This window comes from Acomys russatus, chromosome 15 (assembly GCF_903995435.1).
Source record: "Acomys russatus chromosome 15, mAcoRus1.1, whole genome shotgun sequence".
In the NCBI taxonomy this organism is placed as follows: domain Eukaryota; kingdom Metazoa; phylum Chordata; class Mammalia; order Rodentia; family Muridae; genus Acomys; species Acomys russatus.
In genome coordinates this window covers 35,094,079-35,119,397 of record NC_067151.1, presented here as the reverse complement: position 1 = coordinate 35,119,397, position 25,319 = coordinate 35,094,079, and the positions used below count along the sequence as shown (strand labels likewise).

General features: G+C 36.4%; 1 protein-coding gene across 4 annotated transcripts in view; it reads right to left on the bottom strand.

The window, feature by feature from the left end:
• Tsc22d2 (TSC22 domain family member 2) overlaps positions 1–25,319 on the bottom strand; it is a 48,227-nt gene that overhangs the window by 1,616 nt on the left and 21,292 nt on the right. For 2 of the 4 annotated variants that reach the window (XR_007831924.1, XR_007831925.1), the window contains 2 exons: positions 23,033–23,191; positions 578–629 (listed from right to left, as the gene is read on the bottom strand). Coding sequence is in view for 2 of the 4 variants with exons in the window: in XM_051157192.1 (XP_051013149.1) it covers positions 578–629 (52 nt within the window). In the remaining 2 variants the exon portion in view is untranslated. The remainder of the gene's footprint in view (positions 1–577; positions 630–23,032; positions 23,192–25,319) is intronic. The other 2 variants (XM_051157192.1, XM_051157193.1) reach the window with 1 other exon arrangement.

Genomic DNA, 25,319 nt, shown 5'->3' with positions numbered 1-25,319 from the left:
TTCTTGGCTCATAATTTTTTAAAAAGCACTTTTCTCCTTTTGCTTTTAATGTTTCTGCTATATCTTGACAGGGCCAGTGGGAGATGGGGTGGAAAAGTCTCTTTTCCAACTAGTATAGAAAGTGCACTTTCCTCCCAAAGTTTAGAATGGGCATTTTAAGATATTGGATAAAGACAACAGATAAAGACAATATTCCAATGGAAAGCTGTCTCATAATAAATGTCACAGGAGTATTTTGGAGACTGAAGCACCATGCAGCCTCCACTTTAAATTAAAAAAAAAAAAAAAAAAAAAGGCTGATGCTTTTCAGATGAACACACTGTACTGAATTATGAATGTTGCTATCTTACGGTCCTGACCCACAGTATTGAACAAAGTCTGGTGTGATTAGAAAGGGCTATTTACTCAGGATGTCTGGATTAGAAACTTTCAATGTTCTGGCATCTTCTAAATTTTGATACCAAAACATGTAACTTTTGGCTTAAAGACATTAGGTTTCTGTTATCTGGACTTGAGAAGATCTGAACAGTCAGTCTGGCCAACAATGAAATGAAAGGACAACTGTGAACCTACTTACCATTGCTTGTTCTATTTTGTTGTCAATGGCTACAACACCGCCCCCAGATGCACTGGAAAAAATCAGAGTATTTCATTAAATTATACTCAAAACTTAAACCATCCTTCCAATTCTTAAGATAATGTAAAAAAACATTTGTAGTTTATCCACTACCAAATGTGATAAAATTAAATAACTTATAAAGTATATTTTTGCAATTCAATACTCAAAAGTTTAACTTTTTAACATGAGGATCTTGGTATATGGCTGACTTCTAAAAAATCCTTTATAGTTCCAATATTTATAATTTGTCCATGACAAACATTTGCCACTTTAAAACTTACTTCCAATTTTAATTAGGAGTTTTCTCTTTGTTGGTCTTAACACATTACAATTCAGATGACCTTTTTCTATCAATTTTATATTTTAACATCTGTTTTTTAAGTGTAGGAAGGGCTTCTAAAAAGAATTCAAGACAATTTTGGAAAAGCTGGTTAAAAATTTAACTCAATATTCTGGTAGACCTGCATACTTTGGCTATGGGTTTCTTGCTGGCAGAAATCACTTAAGAATGTGTTTTTCTTGAAAATAATTCAAAGTTATCTGGCTACTAAAGTACACATCCTAAGTTCAAATGTTGCCTGAGCATGTATATAATGACATAGGAGATGAAGTAATTGTTCTCTATGGTTTATATTCTTCCATCCATTAAAGCAGTGAAACTAGCAAAAATCTATACACTCTTGTATTTTTATAGATTTCCGAAGGACAGAACTAGTTTAAACTTTTTGTTTTAAGCTAGCCTTGTAAAAGAAAATCAAATACTTCTTTGAATCAACACTAGAAGGTCTTTAAAAGTAACTTTTGAATAAAACATTATTAAGTAATACTTACAAAGTGGACTATATCTGAAAAGAATTTGGTATTTAAAATATCTGAAGACTACTTTACTTTGAATGGTATGGATTATTACTATTATGCCAGGTTGATGCGTAGAAACATTCTTTTCCACGTAGTTGTACCTTTTAGATCACAATCCAAGTAGGCCTAGCTATCATGCCAGGTTCTGCTACTCATTCACTCATTATTTAATGTCCCTGGACCTCAGTTTCCCCATCTGCAAAATGAATGGGAGTAGTGCCTAAGCCTCAATGGACTTGCAGACAACACACAGAAAATGCTGTCTATTTGAGCACTAACAATATTGGTCACAGTATATTAGTTAAATTTTTTGCTGACGCTCTGTATACTTAAGATTTTGAAAGGATATCCACTAATCAAAACTGTCTATAAGCTGGGCTTTCAGTTCCTGGAGAGAGAAATGTAAAGTAAAGTAAGATTATATGTAACTAAATTACTGACCAACTTTATACTCTATAAGGCTTTTAGTGTTAAAAAATAAAAATAAAAGCACCACCACAAATAAAGATGGTGACAGGCATTTAAGCTAGCACTTGCTTGAGAATTCTAGTTTATACTTTCTGTACTGTTCTACCAAGAAACACTGTTTATTTCATGGTGTGAACACATCTTATTCCTTTGATACACGTGGCTTAAAACAGAATACTTTAAAATGTTAACTATAATACCAGTTTTATACATTAACAGTTTAAAAACTACAAAAGGACTTTATTACTTCCTTTTCTTGTTAATTAAAATGAGTCAGTAATCCAAAGTGTTATGAAATATAAAGCAGTGAGGGGGTACCTCGGGCAGTCCCATGCCAAGGTGTGCCCCTGAATTATTTTGCACGAATACGGTTTATTAAGGGAGGGGAGAAGAATGCCAGCCTGGGCAAGAGGCAGAGTAGACATGTAGTCAGGCAGGCAGGCATGAGAGCAGCAAGAGAGGGCTTGGGTGAGGAGGCAGTCCTTTTATATGCAGCACACAGCTGGCACACAAGGCCATAGCGGCAGGTAATGATGAAGTTGTTGCTAGGTCCCTGAGAAGAAGCTAGTATAATTGCCTGTAGTCTAACACTAAGTCATTACTACAGTTAAGGAATAATGAGATGCTATACTTTGAATGTTGACCTCACAAACTTTTGTCCTGATTCTGACCTCTCTGTAGCAAAAAAGAATGGATTCACAAGCTGTAGGAAGATGTTGAAGAAAAGTTTTCAGTTAAGTGTCAACCTTTCAATTCTGTTGAGCACTATACCTCTAAAAAATTAAATCAGTTGCAGATACAATTACTACTATTTTGGTATTACTCAACAATTCAATACCAATTATAGTACTCTCAAACTAGTATGCACCAGTCATCTAGAGGTTTAGCAAAAACAGATTTGCTGGGCTCTAAACTGCACTTCTAACAAGTTCCCAGAAATGCTGATTCTGCGGTCTAATCCTGTTTTGAGACCCACTGGCTCAAAGTGAATCAAGGTTACAGGAGAAAGACTAAACAAACAAACAAAAACAACAACATCAACCAATCAAAGCCCTAATCCTCTTTTTTTTTGGGTGGGGGATAGGGTGGGGTTTATATGGGGTCTTACTATGTAACCCTAGCTGGCCTTAAAATATGTGGACCAGGCTGGCCCCAAACTCAAGAGGTTTATCTGTCTCTGGCTGCCCAGCGTTATCAAAGGTATACACCATCATATACAGCAATCAATCCTACTTTGAAAAAGACTTAGCAGCCGGGCGTGGTGGCGCACGCCTTTAATCCCAGCACTCGGGAGGCAGAGGCAGGCGGATCGCTGTGAGTTCGAGGCCAGCCTGGTCTACAAAGTGAGTCCAGGATGGCCAAGGCAACACAGAGAAACCCTGTCTTGAAAAAACCAAAAAAAGAAAAAGAAAAAGACTTAGCATATGAAAATTTTCATGACTTTGACCTTTGTTGTAGATGGCCTCTTATTCTTTTTATGTTATTATAGTCTTAATGCGATATTTGTAATCTGTTATATGTGTTTTCTCAGCTTTGCAGAAACTGCTTCTCCAGATGGATATATCTGTAGTTCCAGTTTATATGGCTTTCACTTGTTCTTTAAGGTGATCAGAGCCATCTCTTTTTTCCTTCTAAAAAAATTTACTTACTTTTCATCTCAATTGCAGCCCCCCAACTCCACCACTCCCTCTCACCTCTTCCCCCAATCCTCTTCTCCTCCCCTTCACTTCAGAAAGGGGAGGGCTCCTATGGATACCAACAAGCTTTGGCATATCAACTGCAGTAAGACTTCTACTGAGGCAATATATCAATATATTTATTATTATTATTATTATAATACCCAGTTTAGTAGTTGCTCAGGACCATTTCATCTGTCATACCTTTTGCTATTCTAAGAGTACAGTCAACTATTCTCTCCCTTCTCTGGTCCAGCAATATGCACACTTTAACTTTAGTTTAAAAAGGTACTACAGCACGATAGCAAATTCTTGCTCCTTTATATACTCACTGTGAAATATGGGAAATTAGTTTATAGACATTTTTTTCACTTCAAATAAGCATTTTAGGTCCTACTCCTCTGGGGATTAAATGAGCTTAAATACTATTTGGCATAGCTCCTGGCACAATGAACAATCAATGCAAGGTAGTGATTATTTCACTATCCTAATAGAACTACTGTTGTTCTCCAGATTGAGATTCTTGAAGAAGTTCCATTACCTTAAGAGAGGTAAGCAATGCCTTGACACATAAGAGTTCAAATGCATTCTGACAGTAATGAGAGATGACAGTAACCTGATTTCAAACACTAATGGCTCATATTAGGAGGCCATTAAAATTCTTTGAATTCAGACAAACTAGTTTTCAAAGTGAAGTCCCTTTTAACCAAATGCATCAACACTACCTGGGAACTTGCTAGAAATGGATATATCTGAATCTTCCCTGAACTCCTGAATTAGACACTTCTGGAATGAGGACAGTGAATATATTTTAATAATCCCTTCAGCATAACCATTGAGATGTAACAAGAATAAATTAATAAAAAAAATAATCGCTTCAGGTGATTCTGATGGAAACTTAAGTATTGGGAACTACTGCTTAAACAGGTAGATTTATAATGAAGATACTAATACTGTTGTCTTAAGTGCAGTTTCAAAGAAGGTAGTGTTTTCTATGGTACTCAGCCCAGAGATCCAGGTTACTTTAAAATGATACTGATGAATGAAGCAGAGTATCTCTCCCTTCAAATTTTCTTCATCTAATGTTGATTTATACTTTTTAAATTACTTTTATTACTTATGGTATTATCTACCATATCATATTCTGATCTATTTAAAAATTTAAGCTTCTCAAAGATTAGAGAGTGGTGCATGCAAAAATACACACTCTCAAACTGAAGTAAGTCCGTTTTAATCCAAGTGCCATAATTATTATCAGAAATATAGAGACAATGAAGAGCTCAGAATTTTCCTGCTTAAGCTATTAGTATAAACTACAAATGCGAAATAAAGCCAAAGAATATTTTTAGTTATGTACAAATCTTTTAGGGAAAAAAATCTTGATTACCATTTATTAACAAGTTAAAAGTTCTAGGCACAGAAGCAATGAGCAAAAATATAGGACTGTTGAAAGATAAGAGCTACTGAGCTACATGATTAGCCCTGAATTTAGAGTTCAAAAAGTTAATTACAATTCTAGTCACAGAAAAAGCAGAAGTCACTAAAAGTAACCATGCTAGCATAGGTAGTATGGCTTTTCATGCTGGTCTACTTCATCTAAGTTGGCTCCTACCAGCTGCTTTTCTTCCCAGCTGTTTTTGTTCTTTATCAAGTGGCCGTGATAAGTATGTGTAGCTTCACTAAGAAGAGGGCAGAAAGAACCTGGACTTTACAAGTGAAATCAGTAAAGAGAAGCTCATCTAACTTGATTTTACGGCCCTCCCCCCCCCCCCAGACAGGGTTTCTCTGTGTAGCCTTGGCTGTCCTGGACCCGTTTTGTAGACCACGCTGGCCTTGAACTCACAGCTATCCGCCTGCCTCTGCCTCCCAAGTGCTGGGAATTAAAGGCGTGCACCGCTATTCCTGGCTGATTTCACTTTTTAAATGCCATGGAAAGTAACCTTTGCTTTACCTATAAATATACTAGATTGGCAAGGATGGAATAGTTACCTGTCTAAAATAAGAATAGAAAGAATAGAACAGTGCAATCGAACATCTCCAAGTGTAACATAGTTTTATTTTCCAGTCTCCTATCTTTTCTCTATATAAATCATAAGGATAAAGCAGAGGAAGAAGAGTTTATGGCAAGCCTATAATTTATAAGCCTAGGCAACACCACCCTTATTCTACAAATGAGAAAACTGAGGCCAATTAGCTTACAATGGTAGAATTCAAACCTAGACCTAACATTAAAATGCACAACTCTTTTTTTTCCTATGAGAAAGACTGAAAGAAAGCACCTATATATAGTGACCTAAATAAAGCCTGAGCTGTATGTGTTAAAGAGTGCTTTAAATAAGCACCAAATGCTAGCTGTAAACTGAACATGGATCCAAAGACTTAGCAGTGTGTGTAACCTGCTATCTATCTTATCTAGCACATTCCCAGTAGTAGTTCCGCTCTCAGAATAAGGGAGGCAACTTCTCAGAAAAAGTATTTGCTCAGTGATCTTTGGACAGCCAGCATAGTCTGCCTATTAGCTAAGAACTAAATTGTTGTCTGTCAGAGTCAATATGCTAAAATTCTATGTATCTGTAAATAGAAAACTATATAGAGGAGGCTGCCTGTCAGGAGATAAGTCCTATACCACTCAGAAGTCATATGTCACTTACAGTAAATCCTTTACCAACTTTATTCCTACCATTTCTCAATTATTACTAAACATTAAGTCAAATCCAGGTAGCATTTTTCTAAGAAATGCAATTATGTTTTAAAAGAGAAAATACAATTATAAGTTGCTGACTGCAGAAGAGTAAATCTACTTAACATACACTTCAGCAAAACTGAAGGTTAAATATGCTTAAATCGACCAATTTAAAAATTTTTTCTTAAAATTATAATTACACCATTTACTCCTTCCTTTTCCTCTCTCCAAAGCCCCCTTTCCCCATCTCTTCTTGCTCTCTTTCAAATTCATGGCCTCATTTTTATCATTTTACTTTTATTGTTGTTGCTGTTGCTTTTCAAGACAGGGTTTCTTTGTGTAGCCCTGGCTGTCTTCCACCTGCCTCTGCCTCCTGAGTGCTGGAATAAAAGGCATGAGCCACCATGCCCAGGTTAATCATAGCCTTTTTAAAAAATTACTGTTGTTACATACAAGCACGCACGTATATACATACTCCTAAGTACAACCTGCATCGTCCATATAGTTTTATTTGGATCCATGTTTTTAAGGCTATTTGATGATGGGTAATTAATTGGTGTGGTCTCCCCTGGGGAAGACTATTTCTCTAGCTCACAGGGGCCCAAAATACTTATAGTTTAACAGTTAAGAGCAATTCATTCTCCCCCGAAAGGAGTTCAAAGAAATAAAATCCACAAAATTAATCTTTAGGCAAATGCAAATCTAAATCTGTCAGGTTAAGAAGAAAAGATTATGGCTATGTGATTACAGTGCTTGTCTAGCCTATGTGAATTCCCTGGTTCTATCCCTAGGAAAATGAGACAGACAGACACACAGACACATACACACAAAGGTAAATTAAGTTAAAAAACACTCAAAATTTTATTTATTTTGCTCTGTTAATGGACCAAAAATTCTGCTAATAAAAGCAAATAATGTGCTTAATTTAATAATTAAAAATTTCCCAGAAAAATGCGCAATGGAGATTTTCATTAGTAGTAACTTAAAATAAGTAATGGGGTAGGGGGTTTGACAAGGTCTCACTATACATCCCAAACTTACTTCAAACTTATGATCTTCTTCCCTCAGTCCTATAAATACTGGGATTACAAGCACGTGTTTCCATGCCTGGATCACAGTAAGCGATTTTTATAGCTATTATGTATCTTGAGCAACAGACACAAAGGCTATTAGAAAATTTACATGTTATTATTTTCTTAAGTAACCAGAGTTACAAAGGTGTAACTTCACAGGGAACAATGGAAAACTAAGATAAATATTTAGGCAAAAATTGATATTGGCTGTTAGCATTTTCTATGAAAACTGTTCGCCAATCCCTCAATATTTTTTAGAAAATTCATCAGCTAATTTTAAGTCAAATCCCTGGCCAGGAGAACAAATTTTAAAAAGGACACAAGTGGATTGTATGTCAGGGTCCTAGTTTAGATATTAAGTGACAGAAGATTATCCATGGAGACACTGATGAGTTTATAAGTCCTCTATTTATATATGTGTCTGTGTTTATGTGAAATTTCTTGCACTAAAAAATTAAAAGGTATATTCACAAGTAAGAAAATTAATTCAAGGTATATGCAATCAATTCAATGTTCCTTTCCTAACTTAGCCCTGCTTTGTCTAAAGTCAACCATGTAATTTACATTAAGGGGTTTAAAAAAAAAAAACAAACAAAACCTCATGCCTTTAATACCAGCACTTGGGAGGCAGAGGCAGATGGATGCCTGTGAGTTTGAGGCCAGCCTGGTCTACAAAGCGAGTCCAGGACAGCCAAGGCTACACAGAGAGACCCTGTCTCGAGGGAAAAAACAAACAAACACACACACACCTTTAATCCTAGAACTTGGGAGGCAGAAGCACAGGCAGCTCTCTCTGAGTCCAAGGACAGACTGGTCTATAGAGTAAGTTCTAGGACAGCCAGGGCTATATAGAGAAACCCCGTCTCAAAACCAAAAATTAAACAAACAAAAATATCTCTAAGAATGAGAATGGTCTAATGCTGTTTGAAATATATAGAAAAGAAAAAAAAAAGGTCTATGTATAAAGTACGTTTAGATATCCAAAATACTCTGAACCCAATAGAAAAACAGAAGAATTCATACTAAGAGCTCACAAAATATTTTAAAAGACCAGACTGGTCTACACAGTGAGACATTTCCCCCAAACAAAGCAAAGAACAAAACATACACACACACAAACCAGAAGACATAAATTTTTTTTTATTATTTTAAGCATAACATATAAATGAAAACTATAATAAAAACTTTTAATTCAGACTCTCCACCCAATTTCCCCTCTCCTTTATTTATTCACTCTTTGAACTAGCAACCCTGTATCTGAGGATTTATATCTCATGTATACACTCACAGAATTCCGTATTTACAAGGCTACTCATTACAGTATTCTCTGTGTGTGTGTGCTTTTATTTTATATGTAAAGGTATTTTTTCCTGAAGGTATGTCTGTGCACTATGTGTGTGCAGTGCCCATGGAGGTCCAAAGAAGGTGCCAAATCCCAGGGACAGGAGTTACAGACATTATGAGCTGCCATTTGGGTTCTGGGAATGAAACAAGGGTCTCCTGGAAGAGAGGCCAGTGATCTCAATGGCTGTGCCACCTCTCTAGCCACTAAGCAGTTTCAACAACAAGGATTCTAGCGATGGAAAACTGGTTAAATCATAGCACGGCTAGCTATTTAATCGAATGGTATATATCTCTAAAAAAACACAATAGGAAAACAGTTTTTCTCATGGAGTAGCTATAATTTATTTAACTTAACAGTACATATCTCTGGGGTGGGGGGTGCTTTTTCTATTTTCTGGGGAGGGAACAAAGCACAGAACATCTTTAAAACTAAAGACACACTGTGTGCACAATATATTATCACTTATGCTTCTGTATGTGTACAAAGAAACCAAATACACACACGGGGGGGCGGGCAGGGTAGAGAGAAGGTGGCTACCTGGAAAGGTGGGCAAATGGAGAATAGAGATAGATGACTAGTTTTACTATATGTTGAAGAATATAGGAAAAACATTCTGAAAAGACAAGTTATTTCTAGGGGTATCATATCCTCAAGACATGAGCCTATGGCTGCAGAAAAAAACTAATGGGAAAACATAGAAGGAAACAAAGGGAAACAAAGAGCTACTGCCTCAATTGTCTCTAGAGATTAGTATGTCCTGCATAATAGAGCCTTTCTTTTTACTTTTCCAATTAAAAAAAAGTGTCTATGTGCACATGCCATACCATCTGTATGCCAGTCAGAGGCAGCTTGAGAGAGTAGGTTCTGCCATGTGGTTCTCAGGGATCAAATTCAGGTTCTTAGGTTTGGCAGCACCACCTTTATCCACCGAGTCATTGCCATCAGGCATTTAAAATGGTATTATTGTGTGTCTAAGTGCAGGCACACATGTGCTACAGCTGCATGTGGAGGCAGAAGACAGCTTCTGAGAATCTCCTCCCCCTGAGCAGGTTATAGGGATGGACTGAAGTTGTCAGGCTTACATGGCAAACACTTGCACCCACTGAGTCATCTTGATATTCCAGAATAAGACACTTTATTAAATATATGAACTAGAACTTACTAGCTGTGTAATTTACAAAACTTAGCTCCTTAGTTTAGGAAGAGTTTAACCTACTTAAGAATATCGTTTATCACTGTTAGTGCTGTCTGCTTAGACTATTTAAACAACAAAAATAAGGTAAGAGCTGAATTGCAAAGAAGATAAAACCAAGATTAACAGTATCTTCTATTTTGGTATTTTTCTCTATTTCCATATTATATTTGGGGTTCAGGGAGACATCCTATTACCTGTCAGTAAAATTCTGATATAGTTCTTCTGTGAAGCTACTTCATCCCCCTAGATGAAAGGGTAGGATCAGCTGTTATAAACTGTTCTCTGACCTCCACAGGTGTACCATGGCACATGTGCATGCACACACAAAACAAATAAATATAAACCAACAGACTAACTAGTGGAACTAAACTTTTTCTATTAAAATGCTGAAAATAAGTATATGTATGAATTTTGCTCAGTAAAATTGAAGGTGGATACAAAGTGAAACGAGTATAGTACTGTCTCCAAATATTTCAAAAAAGTGAGTAGGGTTAATATCCTATTACTTGAGATAATAAAATCTACTCAAGATAAATGACGTTATTTGCTAACATACTCCCTATCTCCCTTCCTTTGTTCCCGTGCCTAGCTGAGGATGGCTCTGAATTCCCAGTCCTCTTGCCTCCACCCGCTAGATGCAAGGATTACATGGCCTGCACTATCATAACAGTTTCATGTCGTACCAGGGGCTAAGCTCAGAGCTCCAGTGAGTACGCTACCAAATGAACCACTTCCCTAGCCATCTATTTGCTTCTTTTGTTTTTTTTAGGCATTTAAAAATATTTATTTATTAATTCATTCATATTACATCTCAATTGTTATTCCATCCCTTCTATTCTCCCATTCCTCCCTCCCTCCTGCTTTCACCCTATTCCCCTCCCCTATGACTGTGACTGAGGGGGGTCTCCTCCCCCTGTATATGCTCATAGGGTATCAAGTCTATTCTTGGTAGCCTGCTATCCTTCCTCTGAGTGCCACCGGGCCTCCCATCAAGGGGACATGGTCAAATATGGGGCATCAGAGTTCATGTTAAAGTCAGTCCCTACTCTTCACTCATCTGTAGAGAATGACCTGTCCGTTGGCTAGATCTGGGTAGGGGTTCAATGTTTACTGCACGTATTGCCCTTGGTTGGTGTCATAGTTTGAGCAGGACCCCTGGGCCCAGATCTGCCCGTCATAATGTTCTACTTGTAGGTTTCTAGGACCCTCTGGATCCTTCTGTTTCCCCATTCTCCCATATTTCTCTCACCTAGAGTCCCAAAAGAATGTCCCCTCATCTATCCCACTTTCCTGGTAGGTGAAGACTTTCATGGGACATGTCCCTTGGGCTAGTGTCTAGTTATAAGTGAGTATATACCATTTGAGTCTTTCTGCTTCTGGCTTAACTCACTCATTATGATTATTTCTAGTTCAATCCATTTGTCCACAAATTTCGGGAATCCCTTGTTTTTAATAGCTGAGTAGTATTCCATAGTGTAAATGTACCACAGTTTCTTTATCCATTCTTCTACTGAGGGACTCTTAGGCTGTTTCCATGTTCTGGCTATTGTGAATAAGGCCACTATGAACATGGTTGAGCAAGATCAACAATTAATAAATGGGACCTCATGAGGCTGAGAAGCTTCTGTAAAGCAGGAGACACTGTCAACAGAACAAAGTGACAGCCTACAGACTGGGAAAAGAGCTTCATCAACCGTACATCTGACAAAAGTCTAATATCCAAAATATATAAAGAACTCAATAAATTAAACACCACCAAACCAAATAACCCAATTGAGAAATGGGGCTCAGAACTAAACAGAGAATTCTCAACAGAGGAATATCGAATGGCTGAGCAACACTTAAAGAAATGCTCAAAGTCTTTCATCATCAGAGAAATGCAAATCAAAACGACTCTGAGATTCCAATCTTACACCCATCAGAATGGCTAAGATCAAAAACTCAAGCGACACCACATGCTGGCGAGGTTGTAGAGAAAGAGGAACGCTCCTTCATTGCTGGTGGGAATCCAAACTAGTACAACCACTTTGGAAATCTATCTGGTGCTATCTCAGAAAACTGGGAATAGGGCTTCCTCAAGACCCAGCTACTCCACTCCTTGGAATATACCCAGAAGATGCTCCAGCACACAACAAGCACATGTATCTACTTGCTTCTTATCCCACAAACATAAGGCACGATTTGGCAAGATTTAAAGATCATTTCTTACTTCTAAGTCAGACTAAAACAAGGAACGGTGTTGAGAAAGGGGTAGGAGGATAGTGGCAGTTTTACTAATGCTGGAGGCTTTCTTGGCTGGGCACAGTGGCCCATGTCTATAATCCCAGTACTCAGGGAGGCAGAGGCAGGCAGATCACTGTGAGTTCAAGGCCAGTCTGGTCTACAAAGTAAGTTCAGGTCAGACAAGATTACACAGAGAAAGAAACCTTGTTTCAAAAAACAAAACAACTAAGCAACAAACAACAACAAATCCAACCCCTTTTTAAAAAACAGTGTGCGTGTGTGGGGCGTTTCTTGATTTCCGTTTGCTGTTCGCCCAACAGCAACTAGGTAATCTGATGGTATATTATAGAGAAGTGAACAATATATACCAAGGGGCTTAAATTCAAATAAAAAATTGACACTATAGTCCTGAGTACTTAATTATTTCCTGGAGATGGGGGGAAAAGTATATGACTGACAACTGGGTACACTTACTATACAATAGTAGCTAGTAGTGAAAAAAAGAGCAGACAGTTAAAAAGGAATTTAAATCAACAGTTCCTAACATCAGATAAAACTTGAAATAATCCAATTACATTGAAAAGGAATAAAGTGGAGACTTTTATATATTCACACTCTGTATTCTAAAACTATTGTTTAGTTTACTATGATAGAAGTTGGTGATCAGCCAGCTTCTAAGACTTTCAGTAAACCTTAAAAGCAAAACCAAACAAAACTCACATAGTTCAAGATTTTCCATTTTCTCAAAGGTACTAATTCTAATTTTAAAAAGGCGTAAGCCCAATAGCAAAAATTCTTACGTATGCAAAACACCTAATGAGTTAACAAATTTCAGCTGGGTCAGGAAAGGAATAAATATGAAGAACCAGGCATTTTATAGTAAAGATTAACCTTCCTTTATAGGTTAACAGCATATTTTTTTCTTAACTAAGAGGAAACGATACATTTTTTATTACCTATGAGGTTCATGGACAGTTTTCATGGTAAAAATCTGTGAAAATAAATACAATCTAAGAAAAACCATGGCAGTAAAGAGTGTCTGTAGACAAATGCAAAGTTCATTAAGATACATTTTACATTTTAGAAACCAGAAACAGAATACAATTTTAATCCATCACAGGACATAAAAACAATATTGAAAATAGCTATCTCCATTTAACGTTAATTTGGGTATTCTCGGCCGTAACAAAAGATGCCTCCTCTTGCTGCAAAGGGAACTAGGCTACTAATGGAAACTCTCTACATTAATTTCAAATAGTAACTTTTTATACCTTGTTTTTGAGGTAGCAGCTCACTATCTAGGCTGGCTTGCACCTCATTTATGTTCAGGTGGAGGTCAAAAGGACAACTTGTGGATGCTGATTCTCCCCTTCTACTATGTAATTCCAGGATATAGAACTCAGGTCACCTGGCTTGGTCTTTTCCTGGTGAACCTTCTCATCATCCTAGCTTTGAACTTTAACATTTTATGTGTATGGATGTTTTGCCAACATGTATGTCTGCATCACACACATGCAGTGCCCAAGGAGGCCAGAAGAAGGGGCTAGACCCCCTGGAACCAGAGCTAGAGATGGTTATGAGTCAACATGTGGGTGCGGGCAACTGAAGCCTAATCCCTTGGAAGAGCACCCACTGCTCTTTCCCAGGGTGCTGCTCTCTCTCCAGTCCCCAGATTTGAATTCTCTTGCTCCTCCTGCTTCTACTTCTAGTGCGCCAGGAATACAGGAATGAACTACCATATGTAGTCCTTATGTTCCTTCCTTAACCCACTTCAAATCTTAAATGGGAAGTCTTAAATTTCATTAAACCCTCCAAGGTTTCTTTACTCCTTCCCCTCATCCCCAGGCTGCAACCATTTCTTGCATGCCCGGCAAGCGTTCTATTATAGAGCTCTTTCTCCACAACTCCTGCTCTTGCTTATCTTGCTCCCCAAGTACTTCTGCTATAATGTCATTACTCTTTTACTGCTCAGATCAAGTTTTCTCTTCTGTAAAGGCTTCTTTAACCATAACAAAATAGTAAACTTGACTCCTGGGTCGCTGTGTTGATTTTGAGGCCTCTTAATGTATAAGATTTATTATCGCTCAAGTCATCTTCTGAATTTACTGCATAACTTTCATTATGGTAATTCTTCCCAGGTGGTGGATGTCAACAATACTACCACTCCTTAATCCCATTTTTAGTTTGAAGCTTGCCATAAAAAAATAATAAATTGATTTCATGTAAACATGCACACAGACACTCATCAACACAAAATAAAAATAAGTAAATCTTAAGGGGGGTGCCTAGAGAAACGGCTCAGTGGTTAAAGCACTTGCTGCTCATGTAGAGGACTTAGGTTTGAGTCCCAGCACCCACACAGCAGCTCACAACTGTCTGTAACTCCAGGTGATTTGATGTATCAGGTATGCATATGGTGCACATAAAGGCATGAAAGCAAAACATCCATACACATAATATAACAAGTAAAAATATTTTTAAAAATCTTCAATTACATAGATTATTTATTTTCTGCCTGTGAGGAAAACATAATGGATTATGGTCAAGGTGAGAAGATAACTTTTGGGCATCAGTCTTCTCTTTCCACCATGAAGGTTCAGGGATCCAGCTCAAGTTGTCAGGCTTGGCAGTAAGTACCTTCAAAAACCAGTGAGCCGTTTAGGCAGCCCATCTTATGTTCTGACAGTCAAATATCCAATACATAAACTTATATAACATTATATAATTAAAACCCATTGGAAGAACAAGTTATAAATCCTGAACAAATGCCACTTCTTATTTTCTATAAAGCCTCACCTCAGCATTATCATCTTAACACTTACATACTCCACTTTCCTATTCCAAGGATGCCAGCCAATGAACACTGGTTAGAAGAAAAGTTTAGCAGCATCCAAGGTTAACAGGATCACTAGACAAATGCAATTAGTAAATTTACAGTGTAGCTTGGCTTCACCTCAAGTCATTTGTCTTTTGGCAAATTATTCTTATCAGACATAGATCCCTTTATCAACTATTTTCAGAATTTAAAAAAAGATTTATTTATTTATTATGTATACAATGCTCTACCTGCATGTACACCTGCAGGCCAGAAGATGGCGTCAGATCACATTATAGATGGTTGTGAGGCACCATGTGGGCATTGAACTCAGGACCTCCGGAAGAGCTGTTAGTGCTCTCAACCTCTGAGCCATCTCTCTAGCCCTATTTACAGAATTTTATCAAATAGTGTAGCCATGTAAATATTCTTTCCTTCCTTCTTTGTGTAAGAACTGGTACTAAGACCGGAGCAGATAAGAGCGATATTCATAGGTATGAAACAATACTGTGTATTTAAGATTAAAAAGAGAAACTGCAAAACAACTGAAGCATAGAGACTGTCAGGAGAGCAAATAGGTGAAGAGAGAAAGGGGCTCTACTGTGAAGAAATGCAAAACATGACACTGGCCTAAGACAGTCTGGAACTGGACAACGGTAGTGTGCCATACTGCAGCTAGATCTGTAAGTAAAGTAGGAAAGGAGAAATGAGTTTAGGTTTCATTTGAAATGTGGGTCCTGGCAGTGAAATGTAGAAAGAAGACTATGGAAGATAGTCTAGAATCCAAGAGTCTCGGGCCAAGAGCTCTCTATCTCAGAGTTGTAGGAATAGGATGGCTAGCTCAACCCGTGGGAGAAAGTGAGCACGCTTAAAGTTAGATAAAATGGGAAACACGCTGCAGAAGACATAGAAAGCTATAGAGTAAGATGGGCTTGAGAAAGCATATACAGTTTTTAGGAATATTATTTATTCAATAGTCTCAAACTGTCCCCTCCTTCTCAAGATCCTAATAACGTTTCTTCCAGCTAAACAGCTATTTTTGAACAGATTTTCTCAATCCCATTTTTTATAAGGTTTGAACAAAATCAAACTATTTCTTTGTAAACTAAAGTAAAATTCAAATAATAGCAACATGATGCTCATTTTACAGCTACTATTTTCATTTATGCCCACTTCTTGACAGAAGAGTTTCTAGAAAAACTTTTAACTCTATGAATAATACAAATGATAAAGTAAGTTTTGAGATTAACCACTAAGATCCCACAACTAAAACATGTTCTTAGGTTACTAATTTGTCTTTGTTACTACTTCTTACCCCCAAGGTCCAGGGGTTGTGAAGGGATTGTTTTAAATCTGGATTAAACCCAGAAGAATACGAGAATATCTTGAGGTTTCTGAATATGTAATTACTTAATTCTTGTTTTGATTAAAAGGAAAACACCAAAGTCATTATTCCTTAAGGAAATGAACAGTATTCTTTATGGGGGGAATATCTGCTCTCTTTATTTTGCTTAGGATTTCTTCATGTAGCCTGGGCTGGCCTCAAACTAGAAATCCTACCCCTTCTGCCTCTTGAGTGTCTGATTTAGGGTGTTTACCAACAGACTGTTCCTTTCTGGGTTTTAATAAACCAATTTTTTTGTTTTTGTTTTTTGTTTTTCGATTACAGAGTTTACTTTGTAGACCAGGCTGGCCTCGAACTCACAGCAATCCGCCTGCCTCTGCCTCCCGAGTGCTGGGATTAAAGGCGTGCGCCACCATGCCCGGCCTACCAATCAATGTTTTACAGTAGAGATGTTTACAAATTACATAGTATTAGTTAATTCTAAGTCTGTAAGTCTGAGCAAACAAAGACCGTCAACAAATAAAAAGCACAGATTAAGCATAATGCTGTTTAGGTCATCCTTTCCCTACTACAAAAGTCCCCTTTGCTCTCTGTTTTATGGTAGGGGAACCTCTCTGGGAGGTAAAACAGCTTACCTCTCATCTGTTGTCTAAATAGAAAATTGAATTCTAAAAGAATATTAGTTTTACGAGCATGGACTTTTGAATTAGACAAGTTTTGTTTTGTTTTGTTTTGTTTTTTCCATTCAAGATAGAATCTTGCTACATAAGCCAGGTTGGCTTCAAACACAGGATCCTCCTGTTTTAGCCTCCAGTTGTTTTTTAACATCTAAATTCTACCCATCTACTAGAGGGGTGGCTCCTAGAGAGTAAACATACTATACAGCCAGCCACATTTGTAAAGTGTGGTTCACTGCTGTACTATCTTAAAGGAAGGCTGCCAAGGGGACTTACGATAGAAAACACAAACTTCAATTAGTTCAATCCACTGTTTGAAAGAATTACCTTGTACTACTGACACTGTAAGGTTTACTTTCTTTCTCTTTTTTTTTTTTTTTTTTTTTTTTTTTTTGAGACAGGGTTTCTCTGTGTAGCCTTGGCTGTCCTAGAGTCACTTTGTAGACCAGGCTGGCCTTAAACTCAAATCTGTATGCCTCTGCATGTGGGATAATAGGCGTGTGCCACTGTGGACCTGCTTAGGTCAACTTTCTTAAACTACAAATTAAGAACTAAGCTCCTGAGGCAATGAAGCATTGCAAAATTAATTATTATTAGTTATTAAAAACATGTTTTACTATTATCCCAAAGAATTTTAAGCAATCCTAATTATAGCCTACTAGGCTTACTTTGATTTTTTTTTTTGTATTCTAATAGTCAAATGTTAAGACTTCATACAATTCCAAAATATATACCAATAAAATTAACTGGAGATTAAAATTCACATTGATGCTTATGTAACACAGTACTTGTATACACTAAACATTAAAAAAAAAAGAACCCTAAGTAATTTTTAGATTGTCAGAGTTTCACTGATATTTAACAGAATAAAATTAATACAATATCACTGGAAAACATGGTGGACTTTCTCAACTCCTAAACTTTTGGAGAAAACTTTGGCAAAGATTTTTTTCACATAATAACCATAGGTTCAGAGGTCAATCTAGTGTCAAACCTTAATTTCATAACCATGTTTCATAAATACATATCCATGAGTTCTCCCAAAGCTCAATCCCTTTAATAATTCAATCAGGAATGATTCTAAGAGGAAGTTAAAGAAACCAAAAATTATTCTGAAGGTGAGGAGAGCAGGACAAAGTTTTAAAGATTTACTTAGATGAGATAAAGATGAACCACAATGCTTTAAGAATGGCTTGTAAACAAGTGGGAGTTCTTAGTAAATGAGCTTTCAGAGTGTGAAGAAATTCCAAGACACTTTACTCTTTTTGCACAGATAACCCTAAGAGGTCCTTGAACTATAAATACAATTAACAACTACAAAAAGAAGACATCCTTGTGATTTCTAAGATTAAAATTATGATTGCTTTTAGGCAATACCTCCTTACCACTTCAGAGCTATGTTTATATTAGTACTTTAACTTACATGACCACGAACTAACGCCTCTATTTATAATTAGGACAGCTATAGATACAGCTAACTAGACAATGTACCTTCTTATTTTCACAGAATTTTAAGGGCAGCTAATATTCTTTAATATGTGCTATGTGATAGTAATCATCTTTTTGGTATCACCTAAGAGATGCTGGCTTTGTAGCCATGCAGAACTTAACCATTAAGGGGCCATGGAAACTTCCAGTGATAGCCAAAGGAAGGACTGGAAAGCCAGGTGTTGTATGACAAGATTAGAATCCCTGAGGGAAGACTGTGAAAGGGCAATTATGTGAAGCTGTAAGAGTCATCCTCAAGCTGACATGGAGATTCCAGAAAGTCAGAGATGACAGAAACATGGGATATTTGCCAAGGAAAGCCATAGGCAATGAACAGAGCCAGCCTGATAGACAGATCATGCGTGCTGCAGCCAGCAAGGACATAGGGGTCGGGCTAGCTAAGTGTTTTGGAGTTAACATCATACCATTGTATGCAGCAGATGCCAGACAAGGAGCCAGAGGATTTTATTTCTGCCCCACCAGGGCTTGGTTTTGTTTTGGTTCAATTCTTCACGACTATGTCTCCTTCACCCTTGGAATGTTTGTCATTTGGGCAAACTGGAAGTATGTAACTTGTTGCTTTTAATGAGGGCTGATAGGTTGGGTTTGCCTGGAGTTTCGGAGGGACTTTCCATGTGGAACAATTTTGGAACTTTTGGTGTTAACTAAATGTACTCTGCATTAGAGACAGCTTAAGTTTTTGGAGGTTGAGGCCAGAGTAATGTGATTTGGATATGAAGTGTCTGCCAAAAGCTTGGCCCCAGCTGAGAGGTAAGTACATCATAAGGGTACTAATGGGCTTGTACGAAGCAGAATCCTTGTACAAGAAAGAATTAGGTCACAGGGATATGCTTTTGATGAGTATGCTTTGTCTCCAAGACCGTTCCATTTGTCCTTTTCTTACAGCCTCACTGCTTCCTTGATGACACAAGGTGAGCTACTTTCCTCTATTACACACTTCCACTATGATGGTCTACCTTACTACATCCACACTATATCCAAAACCACAAGTAAACTTGGATTAAGATCCCTGAAACTGTCAGTCAAAATAAACCCTACCTTAAATAACTTTCAAGTATTCTGTCACAGCAGCAAAAAGAAATTTACTATTACATACCGGTTTTGTTTTAGTTTAGACTTTAGCTTAAAAGTACAGAAAAGCTATATAGCTACCACTATTTAACACACACGCCTCTGTGTGTATGTATGCATGTAATTCAAAAGTCTGAAGGGGAATATATAAGGACTGGGACCGTAGTTTTGCTAGAAAGTTACTTTAGGTATGACTGTCTTTTGTTTATTTGTTTATTTTTTTGGAGGGGGGTCTAAAATTTCTATAGTTTTATTTTTGAGAACATAAATGTATTACTAAAGAAGATGAGGCATAAATGTATTCTCAAAACTAACACTTCAAAAATAAGATTTTCATTTTCTTATATACCAAGTTTTCTGTATACTTTTATCATGACATTGAATAAAGTTTGCCTTTATGGGCAAACAATGTCAATTTAAATGAAGAGTAAGCAAACTCTAATGATTTTAACTCGAACTTGTTTTTAAACAGCATAATTTTAGATTTAACTTTATCTTCCCTCTCTCTTTCCATTTATTATGTGGTACTGTAGAGTAAACCCAAAACTTTGCACATTTTAGGCAATCAATACACCAAGAAGCTGTATCAACAGCTCTGGTGTTTGAACTAGGTTCTCATTATCAAATCTGACTATCCTCTAACTCTTCAAGCCTCCTGCCTCTACTTTCTAAGTACTAGGACTAAAGGTATGTACCACAATGGCTTTAAGTCATATTCAGACACACAGAACTTGAAAATGTTTGATAGTCTATATTTAAAATATAAGAAAAAAAGGTTATAAGGCTTGGAGCTCAATGAGATGTAAAATCAAAACCCAAAAGAAATATGCAAAGCACATACAAGGATGAAAGGTTTAGGTACCTGAAAGAAATTTTCATCAGTAAGTTTTAAAAAGTATAAATAAAATAGATTTCTCCATGGACTTTAACAAAGTGAAAATTCACAAAGTGAAAAATTCCTACGAAGAATTCAGTAGTGAGTTTTACATATATTTCTTACTATCCTAGGAAATATATACAATTAGAGCTTTTAAAACAGCATCCTTATTGTTGCTATTTATAAAATTTGATTAAAAGATGACTTTCTTAAATTTTCACTTAGTACTATTCTAATAGGTATTAAGATTTTAATGTTTTACATTACTTAACTTAGTGTGTGTTTGTGTATGTGCTCACATACACATATCATGGTGTGCACACGGAGGTCAGAGAACAACCTGTGGGAGTTGGCTCTCTCCTTCCACTTTTACATGGATCGTTGGGACTGAACTCAGGTCACTGGGCTTGGTGTCAAGCATCTTTACCCCCTGAACTTACCAGTGGGGTCAAAAGTTAAAAAAAAAAAGTATCATAATAACATTTATTTGCTTATAATCATAGGCATTAAACTTGAATAGAATGTTTCCTAATGAAAGGAATAATTTTGGGCACTCTATAACTCACAACATGTGTTTTGGAAACAGTAATTATCTAATAGAGAATGACATGCTAAATTCAAGTTGACTATAAATTAAATTCATGTATTCATATAAAACTTATCTACCAAGTTATCTAGGGCTATTCTCCATGCCAGCATACTGCAACTGAGAGCATGTATGCATTCTAATGAGAGCTAAACATGATTCCTAGTGCCACCATTTAATGGCTATGTAACAAATTATGTAATCTATGCTTCAGTATTATTCTTTGCAAAACAAGGATTGACAGTATGAGTTTCCTTCCCCTTCCCCCACCAAATACTGGGTTTCTCTATGTCATCCTGGCTGTTCTGAAACTTGATCCACAGAGCAGGCTGGCCTTAAAGTAGAGATCTGCATGTCTTAGCTTCTCAAGTGCTGGGATTAAAGGCACCTGGAAATCTGAGAACTGTTAACCTAAAGCAGCTGGGCTCTGATTTGTTTCATTACTCTGTGAAGGTCAATTATTAGTGAAAAATCAGTAGATCAATGCACTTGTTAAAAATTCCTCTCATAAATCATACATTTGGTTGACTAAAAAGGCTTGCCTTTTAAAGCAAATGACACTCTCTTTCTTTGCTTGCTGTTTTTCAGAGGGGGTCTGACTATGTAGTTAGTGCCAGCTGTGCTGGAACTTGTTAATGTAGACCAGGGTGGCCTTGAACTCACAGAGATGCTCCTAGCTCTGCCTCTGGAGTGCTAGGATTAAAGACATGTGCCACCAAGCCAGCCAAAACATTCAATATTGATATTAACTATTCCTGAAGATCTCATAAATGCTCAACTTTTTATATAAGACTGCACAAACAATATTACCTTAAATTGCTAAAATTTACCATTTTCTGACGCCTTTAACTATTAAACATACACTGGAAAAATTAGACATTTCTTGATGAGTTATACAGATTTGTTTTTAGAAAAAGAAAGAAACAGGAAGTATATAGAATATGTTTTATTTCTTTCCAGACTCACAATTACTATTTGAAGGAACTTAAGTTTACAGAGTAGTTTTGAAAAACCACACTAGAAACAACTGAGGATATTACTGAGAGGACACAGTGTGAATGTGGCCAAGGAGATAGTGGACAAAGATCTTTGTCTGCTTGAGGATAAAGTAGAAAAGGCTACAGTGGCTTGCTTAGTCAGTATCAACCCATTCCTTTTACCTTTCTTAGAAAGTAACTCCAAATAGTTCTATTTAATTAATAGCTTTTAGTGTATTTGTCCCATACCTTAATAAGAGCATTAATTCTATAACTATATAATTATGGACATATAACTTAGCCCATACTTTTTTCTTTGATTTTCAAAATGAATTTTGGATTAAAAAAAAATTAAAATCTTATCCTGAACTAAATATTACTAAGAGCCCACTTCATTAAAATACAGCTTTAGAAAACAAACCAAAGAAAGTACTCAAAACAAGTTGTTTTCTAAGCAGAGAATGAAGAGAAATTAATTTTCAGGATATACAAAAATGTATACTAACATCTAATGCTGCTTTCTTGACACTGGCATTTTAAGTATTTTCAACATAAAAACTGGGGGAAATTGGCTGTGTTTAGAAACAATTAAAGATGGCCTTTATGAAGAAAGTAAAATCCTCCAAAAGAAAATAAAATTTTTATTCAGAATTTTATGAAGAAAATGGGTATATTCCTTTTTTAAAAAAGAAGTTACTTCTCAAACATTTCCTGGAAAAAAGCTGCAAAATATTTTGGGCTTTCCACTATACTGTAAGCATCTATAACAGATGCAACATAAATATTTAATGCCACTAACACACAGGATTTCACTTTCTTTTTTAAGCTGATGTATTTATTAAATACTACTACAGAGACAGGATTTTGTGCTTTGTGAGACTTTGAAATGATTACAAAATTCAAGTATTTAAAATCCTAAGCTTAACTTATATATTTTATACTATTAATTACACAACGTGCTCATTTTGCTCATATAGTCATCTCAATACAACAACATCAGGTATAATACATAAAATCTAATCCATTAAGTCTTACCAATTTATGACCTGATGAGACACTCTTGTGGACAACATTCAGTCCTTAGAAGCTAGAATAACCCTCCAACCATGTGAGGGCATCACAACTTTTAAACTTTCGGCTTTCGATCATTATTATGTCACATTCCTCCTCCGATGCTGAATTCTAAAAAAAATTCTAGCAAAGAGTTTAAGTAAATAAGTGCTTTAATCAAATAGCCTTTAAATCGTTTATAGCAAAGGTTGATGTTTTACCATGATTACACAACTGATATTTTTTAGATGTAAAATAATTTGAAATATTTGATTTGGATTAAAACTTAATTCCAACATGGACTTTCAGGCCACCAGAATACTTGTCAGTGAAGAGTCAAATAGAAATGGAACCAATAAAAAGTTTTAAGATCATGATCCAGAAATTCTGATTTATAACACCACACAAGCTGATATAGACAGTTTTTAGCCCTACAGAATGACAGACAATGGAGCACTACTCTCTGGTCCAAGTCCATGTATGTTTTTAATCTAGTACAGCTGGCAGAATCGTAAGAATCTGCATGGATCATTTCAATACTTAAGACAGCACTCCACTTTTATTCCAACATCTCTGTCTGTCTATACATCTCCCAATTTTTAAAGTAGACATGTTGGTAAGAACAAACTTTATCACGTGCTTTATGTACAGATATAATATGTCCTGAATTATTATTTAACAGTGGTCCTGCAAATATCCGGGGGTAAGGAGGAAAAGAAAACTGGGAAAAGATTTAAAAATGGTCCAAATTACATTGTTTAAGAGTATCTTCTTAAATTATTATTATTATTATTTTTTTTTTTTGCGAGAAAATTTCCTACTTGGCATCTATTTCAATCCCTGAAGAATAACATCATTAAAAACATTTCCTGTCTGAGGATACATAGTTTTATTTTTAGTTGTCAGTGGTCTACAGCAACGGGAATAATTGTGGGTTCAGTTTTACACAATTAACATCCTAAATAAAATGATTTAATGGGTGGATAAGGTGGGGGTGGGTGGAGAAAGGCAAAGAGGAGGGAGAAAGAGAGAGGCACAATATTGAGGAAGATCAGTATGTTCAAAACTCCAGGCAGTTTGGGAAAGGAAACTCTGCAGCTATCTAAGGTGTCTGACCTAAATGTGTGAGGTGCACAGATCTTAACCTTTGAATGGATTATTTCTATTATACAGGGCTATTTACAAATACAATCTTTCCAAATGTAATCTCACACCACATTTGACTTCATTAATATTTTATGAATTGGATTTTTCCCCTGAACGCATAAGCTTATAATTTAATCACCTGGTGAAGGCAAAAATCCACATTTAACCAAAGCTGTGATTATTTTATTAATTGTCACCAAATGTCTCTGAAAAATTTTATAGTCATAATCCTAGCAATTGAAACACTCAATATTTTAAAAGTGCTAATTTTGATGATTTACTCTGTTATGGGAAGATACCCACAAAAAGATAAAACGTATGGTCCTGTTTAACTAACTAAATGCTTTCCGAAATGTGTGTTGATAGCACTGGTAATTTGCTTGTCAGGAAGGCCTCAAAGGGCGATCTCCTTGACTCTTTGTTAAAGGGCCTGCCTGCTAACACAGTGTTACAGTAAATGCCTAGGGAGCCTTCAGAATTAAACTAGCCATATATAGAGCAAATTGAGTTTTGTTTTTTTGAGACAAGGTTTGTCTGTGTAGCCTTGGCAGTCCTGGACTCACTCTGTAGAACAGGCTGGCCTCGAACTCACAGAGATCTGCCAGCCTATGCCTCCCAGAGTGCTGGGATTACAGGTGTGCACCACCACTCCCAGCTATGCAAATTGTCATTTTTCTGCTAAGCTTATTACAAATTAACACATATTATGTAAGTATTTAATTCTAGAATTTAAAAACTATGTTTAAGAGGTATAATACCGCTATCTAATTTTTTCCTTTAGTAAGCATTTTAAAAATTAGTTATTATATAGAACAGGGTCATAGTTGAAGAGATACTATTGAGTTCCAAATGGTAGAAAAGTCTTACTCTAAAATGAATATAGGTGGCTGAAGTAGATGACTGCTTCACCCCTGACAACTATAACCCTAGCCTTTTGTTTGCCACTTGACTGCATATCTTTAGAGTCATACACAATTCGATTTTCAAGTATAAACCATATTTCTTTCAAAATACTTTCAAAATTCTAAAAGGCTACCCATGAATATGTAGGTATAATTTCATCACTGTTCAAAAAAGGTTCCCTACACTTTTACATAGTTGTTTCATAGATTATGAATTAGATATA